Here is a 20316-nt window from a genome sequence, read left to right on the forward strand (position 1 = left end):
ATATATGTTTGTGCTCTGATCACAATATAAGACTGTTAGCACTGCAAATGGAGGCTCTATTCTTTATCTCTGTTTGGTTCTGCCTTTTGTCTTCAAAGCAGACTCTTCACATTTCTCTCTCACCGCAACTACCACTTAAAGCTACACACACACACACACACACACACACACATACACACACACACGTGCCTGAACACACACATGCAAAACTAACAAAACAGGCCGTCTGTGATACCTCGAAAAGCTTCTCAAAATCAGCACAGGCAACTTTTATTCCACACACTCATACACACACACATGTGCACACTCTTTCTGCTTCATGCAGAGTATATTCTCTCAGAGCAGATTTGCATACTTATTTTGATGTTGCGTGTTGTTTATGTCTCCCGATTGTGAGGTGTGACCCACTTGCCTTGTTCATTTTGTCACTATTAAAAGAAAACCTCATCCTGCTATTTCTTCAGCAGATGGTTACAGGTTTTCTAATTGCTATGATGTCATGGAACTCTGAAAATGAACAGTGAGTACACCTCAGAAATGAGCATGTGCTGATAATTGTTCCTCAAGGATTTTATACTAGAAAAGGTTGTGTATGCTAAAACCTATTGCCTTGTACTGACAAAGGATCTTCACATATGGACCAAGACAAGATCCTTGCATGGATGTAAATCTCAGCTTTAAGGTCTGCATTACAAAAAAGTCCAGATCATGACCAAATTAAAACTAACAAAAAGCTGTTAATGCTGTTAATGGTTTCCCTGAAATATTCCATATTGTAGCCCCAGGTTTTCATTGCCATTTAACTGCAAATTATTGTGGGTATCTGCACTTTGAAAACAGCAATAATTAAACATGCAGCAACATCACATCCTAAGGTTTTTATCTCTGATTATTATGCACTTTTAAACCACCACATTAGTAAAGGCTCATGGGTATGCATATTTAATAAGAAAACTATCTACTGTTTTGCACCTGGCAACAGGTGCATAGTTGCACAACATAAGTCAGGGAACAGAAGGCGGGTGTGAAACACTAGAGCGCTGACTGCTGGTGTGGTGTCATTGACCATGTGTCTATTTTTCTTTCCCTCTCTGATTACATGTAATGAAAGAGGACACCACCTGAAAGCAGGCTGCTTGAGATTCAATATCTTCCAAAATGGAGGTAGAGCGAATTAAAAAAAAAAAGAAAAGAAAAAAAGAAGAGAAAAGAGCTGGGAAAAGACACTTAAAAACTTGAATATGCTGTTTTTTTTCCTTTTCCAGAACACAAGCCACCACTTAATTTACCAAGAAAAAGTGTTTTGGTTTTTAAATTGATTCATATTTGTAATGCTCCTGTCTACCTCTCTTGTGGAATAATGTCAGCCGGCAGCAGCTGGCAGCAAGAAGGGATCTGCTGGCCATATTTGCAAAACCTGTGTGTGGTTCACTAACATCCATCATTTCTCTAGTGAAGGCTTCTACAGTATTTCCTCCCTGAAACTGCCTCTTTTTTCTGCTATTTTCTAATATCTGCTCTTTTTTATAATGATCTTTTTTCTCCTTTGCTAACATCAGAGCTGTTCTTCAACCAACTGTTTCATGCTTTTCTTCTCTTTCATGCTTCTGCTCTGCTTCCCTCTGGCTCCACTAACCCCTGACACCTTCAGACTGGCAGTATGAGGGTAAGAGGTCAAACATCAGTTTGTCTGTTTTTCTTTTATTTCATTTTACTCCTATAATGTCTTTCACTATTTCCCCCTACCTCTACCCCCCCCCACCCTTCCCTGTTGAAAGACATTTATTCCTGAACTTTCTTCACATCAGCTGCAGTGCGCGTTGCCTTGCAGCGTCTATTCCTCAACACTAGACATCTCCCTTCCTCCTGTCTCCTCCTCTCCACCTCTCCTGCTGCCCCATCTGGTGCTGTCTGTCAAGCTGCCATTACCTGAGTCCTGTGTGCTTGTACCATCTAGCTGCTCTAACCTCCATCTGCGAAGCCACTCTCGTCAGTGCTCGGCTTATGGTGTTGCCTCATACTCTGACCATCTCGTTTGTCTGGTGTCAGTATCGTAGAGTCCATTCCTGTTGATGTTTGTGTGGTAGCAGTCGTTGATGTCACCTTCTATAAAAAGAAGTGTCAATGTGACAGCTTATGGCATGACAGAAAAACACTGAAACAACATTTTGAGCTTTATTTCCTCAGACCAATTAAGTATTTACAAGGCCAGTGATTGTATGTCAGTCATTTTTGCAATGTTCTAGCATTGCTGTTGGCTACAGTCAGCGAATACTGTATATCAGTCCTTTACTCCAAATTCTAGGAAAGGTAAAGAAGTATTAGCAGCCAAATGTACTTGAAGTGTCAAAGGTAAAGTTGCTCATTCTGCTGAAAATGGGTTCTTGTAACTGATTCATTATTTTATATTACTTCATCAATCTTTGCTTTTTCTGTGAATTATTGGATCATTTTAATTTTTTGGGCCTCAACGGACATTTGTCTCATAGACATCTGAAACGTGACGAGGGGCCCCAAATAGACACTGCTTTGATTGTAGTCACAAGGCATAAAGTTTGGGATCCAGAAGTTGAATCTTTAACAATAATTTAAAAATTTTTAAAAGCTTCTGATTTGCTTTGTTTGAAATGTAAAGTCTGTAGCTGTCAAATAAATGCAGCAAAAAGTACATTTCCCTCTGAAGTGTAGCACAAAGTAGCATAAAATAAAACTCAAGAAAAGTACAAGTATCTTAGTGTTATACTTCAGTACAGTGCTTAAGTAAATATACTGTAGATATGAATATGTTACTGTTGTATATCGCCACATTTTTGCTTCAATACTGAATCTATTTGTAATTCTTGTATTTTATTCAACCTAATATGCAGTCATTCTCATAAGCTGCCATGAAGGACAAAATTAAGTAAATTAAGAGTAAATTATTTAAATATAGCGAACAGCTTCTTTTAAGTTAATTTTCTTCTTCTCTTTGTGTATGCAGAATGTAAGCTGTCCCGACCAGGCCCCCCTGCAACCATAGTGACCATTGACGAGGAGAGCCCCAACGGTATGTAGCAAGCAGTCGCCCACGACACTCTTTACTTATCTAATACTTCCTCTTTATTCAGTATTCCAGTATGGCAAATGCCTCTGCACTCAAGCGCATAGATTACACTGTTGGGATTGGTTCTGTACTACAGTGAGTGTTGCTTTGGTAATGCAATACATATTAATACTTCCCCTACTGGGACTGTTCAGTGTTGTGGTGTAAAAGAATACAGTCGCTCCGCTGATGGCACTTGGGGCAGGTTGGTAACAGGAGATGTTTTGTCAGATGCATTGGATTGTCATTTTGATTGTATTTTAAATTATAAATAATAAATTCTAGTTGTTCTTGGTGTGTGTATTGCTCTGCTTTACCACAGTAAACCGAGGTGTGTGTGTGTGTGTGTGTGTGTGTGTGTGTGTGTGTGTGTGTGTGTCTGAGTGAGTGAATACAGATGGTGTTTGGCATACAGACGTGACATGGGGCTCCATTAATGAGTAGTCTGCTCCCTGCGCAGGTTGTCTTTACTGTGGTATTCCTGTGCTACAGCAGCACAAGAATCACTGATGCACAGAGCAAACACGCAGCACTTGAGTGGGTCAGGTGAAACTATTCTGCTCCTCCTTCTCTTCTCCTTCCTCATCCTCGTCTGCCTTCTCAATCACCTGCACCCACTTCTCAGCTCTCTGTAGTTTTCCTCTCTATTCCTCCCTCACCCCGTGACTCTTTGCTACGAGTTTTCAGCGTTTGCCATCTGCATTTTGTTGATGACAGTGTGTGTAAGTGCGAATGCGTGTGTGTGTATGTGACGGGGAGCGCTGAGTGCTGCTCAGGGAGGAGCTATATGTACATTGAGGGAATGAGGAATACAGTTCCCTAAATGGAACAGGTGTGTGTTTGTCTCACTCAGTTCTCCCTGCAGATATTAGTACTGCAGGTTAACAGAGTTTAATGAGCAGCTCTCACTGCAGATAGGATCCAGAGCTTGTTTATACAGTCTGAATAGTATGTCACAGATGCTTCACTTCCCTGCTACATGTGCTTTGGGCGCTGCTTTGTGGGTGCTTGCGTGTCTTAGAGAGGGAAATTGTCTGTGTGCATATATGCATACGCCTTATGTGGATATTTGAATCCCAAGAGTATGATTGGGTGGCTCTGTGTCAGATGAGGCCGCCATTCGTCAGTGCAATAGCTTCCAATCCAGCCTGTCGTACTGTCTCACCTACTCCTTCCTCTCTGTGTGTGCAGCTGTGATTTGGGGCTTTGATCGATTGCCGGGGGAATGTGTGAGATGGAGGTAACCAAGCCTGCATCCCAAAGCTTCCCTCGGCCCACATGTGCTGGTGCTCTGTGTGTGAGGGATTTGCGCTAATCTTCCTCATAAAGCACTCATTTACCTGGGATATGGGCCTCTTCTGGCTCCACCATCCTTTTATTTATCTCTCCTCGATGAAGCGGCCTAGAGCCCGTCCTCCCCGTAATGGAATGTAAAACAGGCAACCCGCCGTTATTGACCAAAGCAATTATCCTTCTAAATGTGTTTCATCTCTTTTCTTCTGTCACACAGAAACCATACAAATGGCACATAATAAGATTCCATCTTCTCTGAGCATTTGCCTTTACGTTCGTTCATGACAGTGAATGGGAAAGCAAACAACATAATCACCCGTCTGTCTGACTTTGTTTGCTTGAGGTCAGATAAAATGGACAAACAAATAAATATATAATCCTGTTTCCCTTTGCTCCTCAGAACAGATTTCACGAGTCAGAGTCCTTGTTGAAGAGGTATGATAACATTTGCAACTGTAAAGGTACTGTTTTTTCAACAGTTGTTCATTTATTGATTGTCTGGGTTGGACTTATATTTGACTCAGTTAAGACAATAAACCTTGGCAGAGACAATGTTAAATAAGCTCATGTTCTTGGTTCCAGCTTTTTTTTTCATTTCAGCTTGCTGTGTTTTATTCTTGGAGGTTTTCACTTTAGAAAAACGGATACTCACAAGGGGATAGCAACCCAGTTGCTCAAATGAAGCGTAACATGTTTAATTTATCCAAGCTGCTGCATCTGCAGACCCACTGACAGGTGCCAGACACAACACATAAAGTCTCACTCACTTGCGGAGAAGATCTCTATTGGGAGGACAAAGCATGTTTTCCATAGGCTCCTTTGCTTATTCATCCTATGAGCTAAACCCAAAAGCAGTTAATCAGATTGAAGAGATTTCTATCTCACTGGATAGAAGCAGCTGAAAAGCAGCAGAGAGAAAGGGAGAGAAAAGAGGGTGTTTCTCACAGACAGAAAGCTTCCTACAACAGCAGTGGGAAATCAGTGTGTCCATAAATGAAGATGCAGTCTCATAGCTTTTATCTTGTCTCTGCAAATTCATGAGTTGTATCAACTGTTGCCCGAAGCGTGTGAGGATCCTCTCAACCCTCTGCATATTGAGCAACAGCTTATAGGAAATCAGAAACGAGTGTTGCTGAAGGGCTTTATTAAAGAGAAGTCAATTTAGCATTCTTTTATGTGGTGCATCTGCCAAGGTAGATTCACTCTAGATGCTGATAAATCATGGCATCTTGAAGATGGTCGAATTCCACCTGAATGAGACAAAGTAAAAAATCTTCCACAGGATCATGATGCATGTAACTGTCAGACACTAAAATGCATGTTTGACCTTAAATATTACTCCCTGGAAACTGTGAATGTTCCATACAAGTGGTTTGATGGGTAATTGAACCTAATCACCAGCAGCAGAAGAATGCAGGTTTCTTGCGTTATTGCACCTTTTCTTTCTCTCAGTATCTCTCAGGTGTTGCTATGATCCAATGTTTCTCTTCAGATGAGCCAGAATATATATTTCCATCCATTTGGGATTTAGATTGATCCATAAAACTGTTAAATGTTGAATTTCTTGCCAAGGAAGTGTGTCTCCATCACATGCACTGGTCTGGGCAGTGTTCCAGTTTCAACATATAGCTGCTTTGATATACCTACACTTAAGTGTTATGACAGGCTCTTTGATTGATTTATTATAGGTCTCTCATTAAGGCTACAGTCATCGTCTTAAGTCTTAAAGCTATGCAAAAGAAAAGTTGATGATAAAAACTTCATGCTCTCAGAGCAAGCTGTTAATATTATGACCTATTAAATAGCACAGTGCAAAATGAGGCCTAGTATCAGCCGGCATGACTCTCTAATTTAAAGGTATTTATTATTTGATGGTTATGAGTCCAGTTTCTTGCAATTTGCATGGGGTTCATATTTTCTATTGTTATATCTATAGATGTTTAATAAAAAGACTTTATTTGAATAAGTTCTGAAAATTGAGACTTTATCTGAGAGCCGCTCTATCAATAGGCACTCCAACGCAAAACACTGAGTACTCAGACCGATCATTCATGTGATGAGAAGTACACTCTTTTAGGAGAAAACTATGTCCTTGTCTCGCCTCTGCCTCTTCACGCTCGACTCTGAACTGCACCAAACTCAACCACACAAAACTGATCAGACAGAAAATAAGGTGACAACTTCTCAGCAGTCTGTGTGAAGACGAACAAAGTGAGCCACTTAAAACTTCTGCAGTGTTTCAGCTGTTTTCTCTGGTCTGTTGTCAACTTCTTGCTTTCACCATCTTGTTAGTATCCGAACCATCACAATGCCTGTGAACCCATCAGTTCCTTTTATGCATGCCGGCATGTTTTTCTGACAGTTGCATGATGAAAAACAATGACGTCAAACTCATGGGTCTACGCTGCTGGAAACTTGCAACAAGGAAGAGTCACAGTGCAGAGGTAGAAACGGTCTAAAGCGTGGCTTCATTCCATGAAGAAAGATGATGACAGAGCTAGTTGTATTGTCTGACTGAATGGCAGTTTCAAGTAGGATGGAAGTGCTAGCAAATGCTGAAACATTTTTATATGCATTCTATAAATTCCATGAATGCCATGTATTTGACACTCTATGCATGAGTGCCACTGCTCCCCAACCAAGCAGCACAACTGTTACCAAGGGTAAATAGCCTGTTATAATAACATTAACAGGCAGGCTAAGCAGATTTTTTTCTTTGACTAAGCAAACCTACATCAGCGTTTCCTATGCACAGTCTGTAGATTAAAACCTGCCCAGTTAACTGGGTTTCAGTTTAAGTAAATATTACAATCGAACGCCTACTCCACGCTCCTCAAATTAACACTTTTGGACACACACCTGTCTGAATTTCATTCCCTGCAGTAAGTGAGTGGCACGAGATGCTTCTCTGTGCACAGATGGCTAGCGAGCATCTACTGATAGCCTCCATGCGAGATGTTTAGGGAACATTTATAAATTCCAGCATCTACTGACAGTCTGCATTTGAGGCCGTAAGGAGGCATCTGTAAATTGCAGCTACAGATTATAACCTATTTAGATTTTCCCCCCTAAACTGCATGAGTCTCTTCATGCGCATTGGTCACACGCTGCACCACTCACCACCACTTGTGGGAAACACTGTAAATGAAAGCAGCAGTTAGACAGTGGAGCTTTTGTACACCTGAGCCACATGCATGCCTTTTTCCTTCTCTGTTTCAACACTGTTCAGACTCAGAGATAATAAAACAGTTGCGTTGACACTGGAAACCTGTGTAGGCTCAGTCTTTTTCCACAAACAAATTCATCAGGAATCATTAAGGGAATCGATGAAGACTAAAACCTATAACTCAGTTCTTCTTATTTTTTAGACCTAAGACAACTGGCCACAGAGCAGGCTTGACACAGCATTAAAGGTTTAGACGGGACTAAAATGATTGTAAACAGAGAAAATATAGAGTGCCAGAGCTAAATACCATGCAGTCTGTTTAAAGGTCTCTCATCTCATCCAGGATGACTAGCTCTCATAGTGGTGCAGGCTTTTCTCCTGAGGAAAATATCAGGTCCTGTGTCTACTGGTTTGCTTCCTTCATTCAGAGGGCTGGGAGGCAGCCCTAGAAAGTGTTAAATGTGTTAGCAGGTTTAAACAATTAATGAGATGAGCCAGCCTCCATGAGTGTTTTTCTCAGCCACCATGGACTCATTAGCTCTCTCCTTAAAGTTAATTCAATCCCTCACACTGTTTCTCTCTATCGAGCTTGTCATTAGTTTGACTATACTCTCTGTGGTTTCATTCTTTCACCTTAACATGTAGTTAGTCAGTTTAAACGCTTCCCCTTTCTTAACATGTGCCTCTTTCATTCTTTTTTCTCTATTTCCAGATGCTATGTCTTCATTTTTGTCCACCTGTAGAAACCACTACCCTTTAAAATATGGATAGAGATTAATACCTTGAGAGATTGTTTCTATGAATTCATCATAATTATGTACTTATGTATTGGACAGTGGGTTTTAAATCAGAAATTGAACTTGCAAAGCTCATTTTGAGAATGAAAATTGCACTAAATGAAATGTATACTTCAAATTTAGGGCCAGTTTTCCTGATTTAAAACTAAACTTGGTCAGATTCTCCTGAGAAGTCAGTTCAATTAGTTGAACTTTTTATCCAAGGTTAGCACAACAGTAACACTGACACTCCAGTTAGACACCTCCCAGGCATGTAGCACTATGCCTTACTATGATGAATCTTCAAACACCAGTAATGCTCAACTCCACTGGTTTCAAACAATGGTAGTTGTCAGCAGGGGAGCAAATTGATGTATGGCGCTTTCAGTGCAGTCCTGTACAAATAGCAAGGGCATAATTTGTAACTCTTTTACCAAGTGGGGTGAAAAAAATCTTGATCCCTGGCTGAAGAGGAGAACGAGGCAGAGTGCTCCACCATTACCCACAAGTGAACAGAGTTAACTCTTTCGGCTCCCAACTTCCTTAGAGGTTTTTTTGCCAAGGAAATATATTTTCCTGGTGTGAAGCTGTGCATTTCAGGCAAGAAACAGATTCAAGACAACCCACACATTCGAGGGCAATTAAACATTAAAACCCATACAGCTGTGAACTGTCAGTACCATGGTTCAGGTAGAGCACAAACGTCTGGTTTGAGCTTCACCACAGAGATAGAAGATAGAAACTGAAAGAAACAACGAATGAATCTGTCTCTGTGGTGTTTGTTTGCTCACATTAACATGATAACTACAGGCAGGTTAGCTAGGGTTAGCTACCCGGCTACATGCAACAAAGTAGAATCAGCAACAGTTTAATCCCAGTGATAATATCTTATCAACAAAAACAACCCCAGATCTTAAATCAGTGCAACAAATCTTTTTTTCAGTCTGTCGCTTTCATACAGGATTTTCAGATTAACAACAGATCAACATCCAGGGCCCTATAGCCACTGAGTCATCGGTCTCATAAACTGCAGTGAGATTACATGTAGCGAAACCATGTAGTGACTCAAAACAACTACTTTTTGACCTAGAATAATCTTTTTCATGGAAATAACCCTGTCTAAACAACTAACCCTTGATAGAGTTGAGGGATTGTATTGTGCTTCAGAGATAGGGAAGCCTTTTCCTAACCTTAAAATCAGTTAACATAAAAAACATTCATCTTTTTTGACAGTATGTCTAAAATTCGATTCAGTGTAGTTTGTTTGGTGTGTAGGTTAATTTTTAAATGGTTTCATTTAAAAACATATTGAAAATGTATTTGATATTCTCAAAAGGCTGGCTTTAGTTTTGCTGATCAGGACTTTGGACATTTCTGACCTGCTTCATAATTGCAATTTAGCAGGAGAGGGAACATCTGGGCAAAGTGGACTGCAGTTACACAGCTGTGAATCTGTTGCTCAAACAAAACGAGCACTGCTGTTTTGTCTGCTTTGTCTCTGTTTGTGGGAGACTGATTGCAGACTTTGTGTGTGTGTGTGTGTGTGTGTGTGCGTGCGTGTGTGTGTGTGTGTGTGTGTGTGAGAGAGATACATGAATGGGGATGCGTTGCATTTGTTTGTAAATTCCACTTTTTTTTCTAATTTTATGCAGATGTCTGATTTAGGATTTGAACCCCACACACACACACACACACACACACACACACACACACAGATCTCTATTCAATTCTGTGATCACATTCAGTTGAGATGATTGCTAGGTCATCAATATATAATTAGAGCCTATCTGAAAGGCTGGGATTAGTGCACAACACCTGCTCCTTGTGGATTAGAGAGCAAAACAGGAGGGCGGGACATTCAGTGAGGCTCGCTTAAACACAGCATACAGTACACTGTGACTACCTCAGTACAAAATCTGTAATTTTGCACCTAAGAAACCATTATTTTTATGTAACCTGATTTATGGTAAACTGTCTGGTTTCCAGATGCTGAAGGTCTTTGTTTATCAAATTTAAAGTGGCCTCCAACAACCTCTACCTCCTCGTCTACATGACCTTAATTAGACTACTAGTCTTGTTAATGCTATTGTATTTCTTTAGAAGTGGAGAACATATTTTAGTGTTTGATGTGCAAATAAAGACAGCAATTACGGTATATTGTGGAGATAAACGGTCCGCATAATTACTTCTGTTCCTGTTGTAAATCACTTTGTGCTTATCCTCATTACGCTATAGAAACAGGCCTTTCATGTGTTACGCTGCACTGTATAATTTTTGTATCACCGTACTTGGATCCTCTGGGGTTTTAAATATCAATGGAAAATGTCTCAGAGGTGCAAATAATCTCTGATTCAAATTGCTTAATCTAATTTAAAGTTTTTACCTATGCTTGATGAGAGAAAATCACAACATGTTAATGGTCTGCAGTATATCCACCCAAGCAACTTTGTTTTCTCTCAGCAGATTCCTTTTAAAGGTATTTCATGAGTGCTGTCCTTAGTGTGAGCACACAAAGCTCACTGTGCTGGTTTTCTCCAGAATATGGTGGGGTTTTCGATTTAGATTAAGGAAATTACTGCAAAACATTAACAGTAGCTCGTTAGCTTCTACATGTGAAACCAAAATAAAACAGTAAAAGTTGTTTAAAGATAATGTTATGTAATGAGTGAAGCTTTTATACAGAAAAATCCACCTTTTTATATAACTCGCATGACATCCCTCAAAGTTGCAGAGCAAACACTATTGATGGCTTCATCAGTGGAGAGATCCCGGAGCTTTTCCACTGAAACCGTGCCAAGTTTGTGGACACCATAATAATAATGCTCGGGGCAATTTTAATGATCCTGGCATTTTCTGGCTCATAACTGTTGTCTCTTCAATGAAATTGAGGTTAATCAAAACCTCCTTGAGTCGTTGGAGTTGCACACAGCTGACTCTAAACAGAAATATCCAAGGTATCAAGGTATCTGCTCTGTCATGGCCCCTCGTTTTGGATTATTGATTGTATATAGTACATTATACAATAATTTGTAAGACGTTTCCTGTATATATATATATATATATATATATATATTTCCATCATGTTTCCAAGAGAAAGGTCTAGAAGCTGCCGGTATTGTGGGATGTATTTATGTTCCTGTGTCCTCTGTAGATAAGATATGGAGCATTCATCAGTTAATTTCCAGCACATTGTAATGGGATCATGGATTAGTTTAATCCTCACATTAGGCTGAACCAACATTAAAGTGATTGGTCATTCATGGTTCATGTTTAGATCCCATTTTCAAGCAATATAAATTTGCAAGCAGAATACATTATATTTTGTTCAACAATAGAAAGGTTACTGTGGAGTTTGAAGCATCTGATCAGTTTTAATATGATGCTCACACGACTACTTTTATTTCAAACTCACAGTCATGGTTGTAAAACTGTGATGGTATTTGGACTCCACTAAGAGCACATGACAATTTTCAACCTTTGTAGAACAAAGTGCTCTACAATTCACACACACTAACACACCAGCATGGCTGTAATCTCTTAGTCCTGTTATTTTCCATCTTAATTCTTGGAAATCAAATTGGCGGAATTCTTGAAGATGTATCTTCAAAACATAAGAAATGGCACAATTGTCTTTGGTTCTATATTGAGACAGCACAGTAGGTACAAATCAGAGTGAGAAGATATTCTTCTGCGACATTTATAAGGTGCTTATTTCTACCTACAACACAGCTGTGTGCCAAGGCTGAGCCACTCTTGTTTTCCTCCACTCTTTTTTGATCAGTCTGCTGTTAGTAAGGCATAGACAGTAATCACACAATCCCCTGGTTAGTAACAAATGGATGGAATGAAAAATCCTCCAAAAACAACAGTGACATTGACATTTAAGCGGGCGGATACAGTGATGCCTTCTGTTTGTGGGTGGCCATTTTCTTTATAACTGACTTCTTTTGTGCATGTACACATAGTCAGTTTGTTGGGAGAAATCAGGTTACAACAGTAAATTGGAATTTACATGCACTGCAATAACCTCGTTAGTATAAAAACCGTGGTTGGTCAGCAATGAGATTTCTCCCACATGGTAATCTCTGCCATATTTTTGAATGAAGACTGAAAAATACTCAAGTGTATTAGTGAAACTGTAAATGACAACTCAGCTTGTAGAGATTTCGGACACATGCCACAGTGGGAAAACAGTGTGTGTTATGTGAAAGCACAGTCAGTTATTTTCTTTCTTCAAACAAAATGCAGCTAATGGCCAAAAGAAAAAAATCAGAAATCAAGCTGTACTAAGTTTCTCATATTGACTTCATCCAAATGCAGACAACTTGTTCCCCAGTCACATGTTTATGAACTGCAAATTATATATTTGTTTCTGCTGGATGAATGCAGTTTTATTTTTAATGAGCTTACATTATACGAGCCCTGAGTCGGTCTGACTAGCAGAGGCTGTAAGAGGCTTTGAACAGTTTACAGTATTTCCTTCACTCAAGTTTTCACACTAGAGACAGACGGTGAAAAAGTAATAATTATCAGAATTGCAATATGGCCAAGTGCAATATTCAAATTGCAGGAGCTGAATTTTCTTGATAAAAGGTCAAATGTGTCACAGCATAACAGAAATGAAACATTGTGCTGCTACAGAGACTGTCTATCAAATCATATTCTCCAGACATAGGGGACATGTTTGTTTGATATAAGTCACGTTTCCATCGCAGGACATTTCCCCAGGAACCAGGAACTTTTGAGGAACTATGTGTGTTTTGACCGCAGGAACCAGGGTCTAAATTAAGTTCCAGGGTAATTGATTGACCCCCAAAAAAGTCCCTGTTCGAGGGGTAGTACTTTCCAAAGGTTCAGGAACTTTTGGGGGTGTGGTCTGCAGTGCTGAACATTTCTGACTGGTCGAGTACTCGCTGCATTTTATTAACCAAAAGTTCCAGGTACTTTTTGGCGGCGATAGACCTCATTTGATTGGGACTATATGATGTGATTATTATTTTTCTTTTTTTTTTGTACATCACTCAGCCCTCACTCCTGTTGTCATGTGAAGAAGCAAACCCCATTCTTAGTTTTGTGTGGTTATTGCATATTATATCTCACGCGCTTGTAAAATGTGTCACAGTATCTATTTTCGTCCACATGGGAGAAGTCGGATTCCAACAGAATCCTTTAGGTATTGTATTCGTTTAAGAAAGTGATATATTTTTTCATAAAGTATTTATCCAGTTTTAGATTTCAAACTGACTGAATTTCAAAAGGCACAGCTATTCCAGACACATAGGCTGTGGTTTTTATTGTTCTCCAACAGCAGCCTTGCTATTTATTTTAATGCTGTCACTTTAGAATCAGTGCTGATGGCTTAATGTACTTTTCAGCATCATCAGTTAGCTCTTCTTCCACAAAACAATCTCCTGCAGCAAAGTAGCCATGTTTATTTCTTGGACATCACTTGATTCATATACACTCACCAGCCACTTTATTAGGTACACCTGATCAACTGCTTGTTAATGCAAATACGTGGCATCGTTGTTGGTGCCAGACGGGCTGGTCTGAGTATTTCAGAAACTGCTGATCTACTGGGATTTTCACGCCCAACCATCTCTAGGGTTTACAGAGAATGGTCCGAAAAAGAGAAAATATCCAGTGAGCGGCAGTTCTCTAGGCGAAAATGCCTTGTTGATGCCAGAGGTCAGAGGAGAATGTCCCAACTGGTTTGAGCTGATAGAAAGGCAACAGTAACTCAAATAACCACTTGTTACAACCAAGGTATGCAGAAGAGCATCTCTGAAAGCACAACATGTCAAACCTTGAAGCAGATGGGCGACGGCAGCAGAAGACCACACCGGGTGCTACTCCTGTCAGCTAAGAACAGAAAACTGAGGCTACAGTTGGCACAGGCTCACCAAAATTGGACAATAGAAAATTGGAAAAGCGTTGCCTGGTCAGATGAGTCTCGATTTCTGCTGCGACATTCAGATGGTAGGATCAGAATTTGGCGTAAACAACGTGAAAGCATGGATCCAGCCTGCCTTATATCAACGGTTCAGGCTGGTGTTGGTGGTGTAATGGTGTGGGGGATAATTTCTTGGCACCCTTTGGGCCCCTTAGTACCAACTGAGCATCGTTGGTATGCCACAGCCTACCTGAGTATTGTTGTCCACCATGTCCATCCCTCTATGACCACAGTGTACCCATCTTCTGATGGGTACTTCCAGCAGTATAACGCACCATGTCACAAAGCTCAAATCATACATCCTAGCAGGGATTTACATTCATGGAATTACAGTATAGATCTTTTAATCACCATATAAGCCCCTGTAATGGTTGGGACATACTGTATGTGACCATCTACTGTACAGTGTATTTCATACATTTACTAATATGACTCGACTGGGCCTGCCTAAACTGTCCTCTCCACACTGTAGTCTGGCCTACAAAACAAAACCCCTTCACATCATTTGTTGGACCAATTTGCTTCTTTGATTTATTATCAAAAGGAAAATGATTAAACCAAGACTAATGAAATTATCCTTACTATGTGGCACATGTGGGTGAGACACTAAACTAAATAACAATGTCACATTTGATCAACATTTAATTCTATTACAGCTTTACATGTAACTTCCCATAAAAATATTTGTTTGAAACATCAAATTAGGTTTTGAAAATTATTTTTTGATTTATTTGCAAAGGTGTGAAATATTTTTAAATTATTGTCTTTCTTCAGAAGTTGTCAGTTAGTTTACCTACAGTAAAATATTTAAATTGATATTAAAGTTAAAACTAAAAATAGACAAATAAATAAGAAAGTGGGATTACTAGCAACAAACTTTGTTTTGTAGCAACAAAATTATTTGTTTCACTAAAACCAACCAGCCTTAAAAGAGAATGTGGGAGTGTGGGAACAGGTAGCAGTAGCCATTAATGGCAACCATCTCAAGACATTCTTTTTCAAACCTTTTGAGCATGTTCATCATTTGCAGCCTTGATCCTGCAGAGGCGTGAGGTGCAGCTTTGCAAACTGCACACAGATCATATTTAAGATTGTGCAACATTATGAGAGGATGTGGGCCGGAAATAAAATTGCTGGTGCTGGATGTAGTCACAGAAATCTATGTTTGCCTTTGGATCATTGTGCACAAATAATGCTGTATTTTATTTTTAGTACCATGTGTACTTGAATAATGATTTATGTCCATGCTATGGAGGGCAAAATTAGTCTGTGTGTTGGTCGATAAGTTCACTTTGGTCAGACTGAAATAACTCACCAGTGTTTGAATTGAGTGCCATTCAATTTTGTAAAACCATTCATAGAGCTTTTTCTATCGCACCACCATGAGATTGACATTTGTGGTTTTGAGTGTTGGATCATGTCCCCATCAGGATTATTTGTAATTACTTTGTTGATCCCCTGTGATTCTAGCACCATCATCAGGACAAAAGTTTAATTTGTCCCAATACTGAAGTTTATGACTGAATACCAGCAAAACTATGCAAATACATACTGTTGAAAAAGCAAATGTTAGCATGTTGATATGCTAAAACAAAGATGTTGCACATGTAAACATTATACTTCCTTAACATCGGCACTTTGGTCCATCAGGGCCTTCTCTCCTAACCCTACCATTTAAGAGGTATGATTTTTTTTAGTAATTATAATAATCATAATAATTTTGATTGTTAAAATAGTTTAGCTAATTTATTTAATTATTTATTTGGAATATCATTATGGTTTGATCATGAACCCATAACTGTAGGTTTCTGAATGCCACAGGTCATGGAGCTAGCCTGCTAGCCTGTGTCTGTTGGGATCTGAGAATGGCGGCGAACGATGAAATTGACATTTTAGTTGAAAAAAAGAAAACTGAACTAGGCTCAACTTTTGTAGTAATGCAATGGAGGGTCGTCAGCCAAGCTGCTGCCGTGACATATCAAATACTCCTTTGTGACATGAACAATGTGATGAAAGATAAAATGGTTTTCAGTGGAGTTGTACAATCCTGTATCAGAGTATGAAAGATCTCTGTGCAGGCATCTGATAAGCTCTGGATCTGGTGAGGGTGCTTTCACTTACCGTGGCTCTGCTCTCTGGAACAAGCTGCCTGTTGCCTTGAGGTCCCTCACTACTATTTCCACATTGAACAGAAAACCCCAAACCAAACTTACCTGTTCTCTGAGATGTGTGTGTGTGTGTGTGTGTGTGTGTGTGTGTGTGTGTGTGTGTGTGTGTGTGTGTGTGTGTGTGTGTGGGGCCCAGTAGACAGCACTTTATTATTGTTAAGTTTGTTACATGTGCGGCAGTGGTTTCTATTTTGTTTTGTTGATGTTTTGGGGTTTTTTATTGCTGTGTATTCTCTATATTTTTATATTTTGTCTATCATTGTAAAGCACATTGAGTTTACTTGTGATATAAATGGGCTATATAAACAGAATTGCCATTGTCATCATATGTGAAGTGTCTCCCTTGGTGGTAATGCGTCCTAAATATACTAAAATCTATATGATGCCTAGAGATATGATGTTAAAGAGAATGTGTGATTTAATATTGAGAACAGGGAGAGAGATGCAGCAACTTGTGAGTGGGTTTGACATCACCATGGTATTGTACCATAGTGATTTCAATTTGCAGTCAGGAAATGATGTTTGTATTTGGGCTATTTTAGGCAATCCACAGAGACAAATTAACTGCCTGCCAAAGTGATGGGAAAAGCTGATAGTTTCACCCAGGCTGAAATTAACCCAATTTGGGAGGATGATGGCAGGGCATTCATTTTATGCCCTGCATTGACAAAATTATGTGCAGGCCCCCATATAAGCATAGCATGTGCATACTTATGACTAACACCTAATGCAGTATGATAAGGAAGTAAAAAATAAATAAATAAATAAAATTCACATTTCTCCAGAGGAAGCGATTTCTGCACCACTGTTTCTCAGAGCACATGGAATCTGTTTACTCAATGAAACAGCTGCTGCTTCTCTCCTTTGTCTCTTTGAATGTAGTTTAGACAGACAGATGTTTTTTCATGTCAAATTATATCAAAAGTAATCAGAGGTTATTAAGTATTTGGAGTGCTAAGATGGCAGTGATATTACATCCTTCCTCGTTTGGTGGTGGCTGTAATAGACATATTTTAATTTTGGCAATGTATGCGGCACAGCAAGTCCCTTGACAGCTGGTGCTCATGTTTGTACTGTATGTGTTTTGGAGACTATGCCTGAGTGAGAAGAGAAGCCTGTATGTGGGCACAGCAATCACAAATGACACATCTCAGAGAATATGTTGTGTTTAAGCATAACGTAAAGTTCACAAGAAAGGTAAACACACTCTGTCAGGGTCTAGTCTTAAAATTTGACTGCATTTTAAGTGTGCTCTCTCCACTACATTTTCCATAATTAATGCTTGACCACCACACACAGTGAGCACACAGAAATTTTCAGTTTTAAGATATTTCAGGTTTAGATCATCCTCTTCCTCATCTTCGTAGTCATTTCAGGCACCATCGCTCAGACAGCAGTGATGCACTGTACAGGCTCCACCGTCATGACTGCACAAGACTTTGATGCACACATTTTTTTTCACATTGTCATTGTATATTTTCATTTTATTTTTATTGCTGAATATGCCCTGTATGTTATAGTTTTTGCCTGTGGAGGGAGATGGATCCTTGCATCCGAAAAAACACGTTGACCAGCACCTATTTAATGAGTGCAAAGAAGATAATATGAAAAGCAAAAATAAGATAATCCTTTCTGCTTCCATAATAACCTAAATTGCTGCATTTATTTTTCGTATAGATATCTTCTCCTTTGTTTATTCTAGTATGTGAATGGTAGTGAGCAAACTAATGTTTTATTAGCATGTATTATCTAAAATGATAAAAAAAAAAAAAGCTGTGAGAAATAATGTTTTGATTGTCTTTTAATTTAATATATGTAATCCCAGTATTAGGACGGGCCTCTTCAGCACCATGGACAGCTGACGTTAAGCAGCTCTCACCAATCATGTACATGCACTTGCTTCAAAGTGTTATTTGAGCAAACACCTGTAAAAATTTAAGGTTGGAAATAGAAACGGTCTTAGACCCTAATATTGGTCATTATCCGGACACTGGGCCTTGATCGTCTGAGTTATCTCATCTAGCCATCTTAATTGCAAAGGCTGATCTCCTTTGGTATTTAGACTCTGGAAACAGGAACTTCAGCAGGACCTCAGCCAGCAAGCTGGCACATAAGGAGGCCCCTCTGTGCTTCAAAAGTAATCAGTAAGATCTTAAAACCATTTCTAAAATTAATAAGTAACCAGTGAAGTGATGCCAGGAAAGGGGTAATATGCTCTCGTTTTAGTGCCAGGAAGAAACTTTTTACCATTTCCAGAGGACGGGGAATGACAGTAATCCAGACGGGACATTACAAAGGCACAAATAACTCTCCAGTCTCCAGGTTTGTTTTGGAGAGGAATGCTTAATCTTTTCAGTTTTCCAGAGTTAAAGGAGGTAATAGCAGACAGCTGGTTGCCAGTTTATTCATACTGAGATTGTTTGTTTGAGGGCTGCAGGTTAGAAATCAGAGGGGTTGCTTGTCTTGGCTGGTCATGAGGATCTGAAAAAATTTTTTGGCATTGATCAGCAGCAGTAATTGATGTCCTAGAGACAGCTGTGGCCACAGCACATTTGTGCTTGGTCAAAGCCCAAGTAAATCTGTGTCATCCACATAAATGTGGGAATATATATAGACACCTGAAAGGCAGTTTGAAAATATGGAATAAAAATAGGGTGGTCCCTGCAGAGACGTCCTGAAATGACCTATATACTCACTCAGGCCCACACTAAAACTTTGCCAGTTAAGACTGTAACAGTAAAGCGCTGTGTCGGTAATGCCCATCCAGTGCTCGGCTCGCTAAGTCTGCTCAGCAGCATTGAAGCTGTATCAAACGCTGCACAAAGATGTATAGAAACTGGACAAGGATGTCTCACATTGCCTGATAAAAGAATATCCTTGATTCATTGCCTTCAGGAGGGAAGTTTCAGTATTGTGATAAACTTTGAAAGACAGGGTTCTTGTACATAAAAGCCAGCAGTCCACAAAGAAGAAATTGCAAATGTTTTCAGCAGAGGTTCAAGTGATGCATTAATAAAAGATAGAGAACATTAAACACCTGTTAAGAAGAGCTTTCATACTTAATGAGTTATAATTGAAATTGTTGTGAATTTACATCCTGCAGCTTTCAGTAGAGAGCTGCCTGTGCATAATAATTGCAGCAATTTTTTACATAATGAATTGTAGCCTCCATCCTTCAACAACGTACCACCATTTCTACATCTACTCTCATTTGGAAAAAAAAAAAAAAGTCTTATAATTTTATTGGGTTTCTGTCAAATTAAGGAATTATGTTTCATTGACTCATTCCGTCCTTTAGCAACAACAGTTGTTTTGTTGCAGTTTGAATTCATAGTCATGAGCTAAGTGCTTGTTTTTAGCCTTCACTGGGCTGTGGCACCCTGAACCAATTATGAATTAATCTTGCGGATTAAGCTCAGTTTATTTCAAACAGGACCCCATGCTAATACTAATAAACCAACTTGAGTTTTTTTCAGACTCAACCTGGAGCCCTGTCAGAAACAAGCCTCCACACTTATCTGTTGCCATCAACTGCGGATGCCAACACTATTGATATTTGGGATAAAAGTGAGCCCTCTGCGTTGTCTCTGTGGAGTCAGTCTACTGTGAAGCGCAGATCAGAGCCTTCTCTGACCGGAGATGACCCTGACTGAGTCACAGGCTACTAAAGAGAGAGTGATTCTATTTATTTAGTAAACAAGGACATATACAGCATGGTAAAACTCTGGGTAGCACTTGTTTATAAAGGTCTGACAGAGTCTGGCAGACTCTTGACTGATGAGGACGACAACTTTTTTTGTGTGACTGAGATTGAGAGAGGGAAGTGCCCAGAAGAGAGGGAGTATTGGCTGTCACAGCAGAAAAGCTGAAGTTCAATT

At 39.5% G+C, this 20316-nt stretch overlaps 1 protein-coding gene across 1 annotated transcript in view; it reads left to right on the forward strand.

Moving 5' to 3' along the window:
* Positions 1–20316, forward strand: part of pcdh15 (protocadherin related 15) — a 137750-nt gene that overhangs the window by 10114 nt on the left and 107320 nt on the right. The window contains exons 2-3 of the mRNA XM_022763554.1: positions 1652–1666; positions 2981–3046. Of these exons, the coding sequence (XP_022619275.1) occupies positions 1652–1666; positions 2981–3046 (81 nt within the window). The remainder of the gene's footprint in view (positions 1–1651; positions 1667–2980; positions 3047–20316) is intronic.

The sequence above is a fragment of the Seriola dumerili genome, unplaced genomic scaffold (genome assembly GCF_002260705.1).
Source record: "Seriola dumerili isolate Sdu_G_001 unplaced genomic scaffold, Sdu_1.0 BDQW01000478.1, whole genome shotgun sequence".
Classification (NCBI taxonomy): Eukaryota; Metazoa; Chordata; class Actinopteri; order Carangiformes; family Carangidae; genus Seriola; species Seriola dumerili.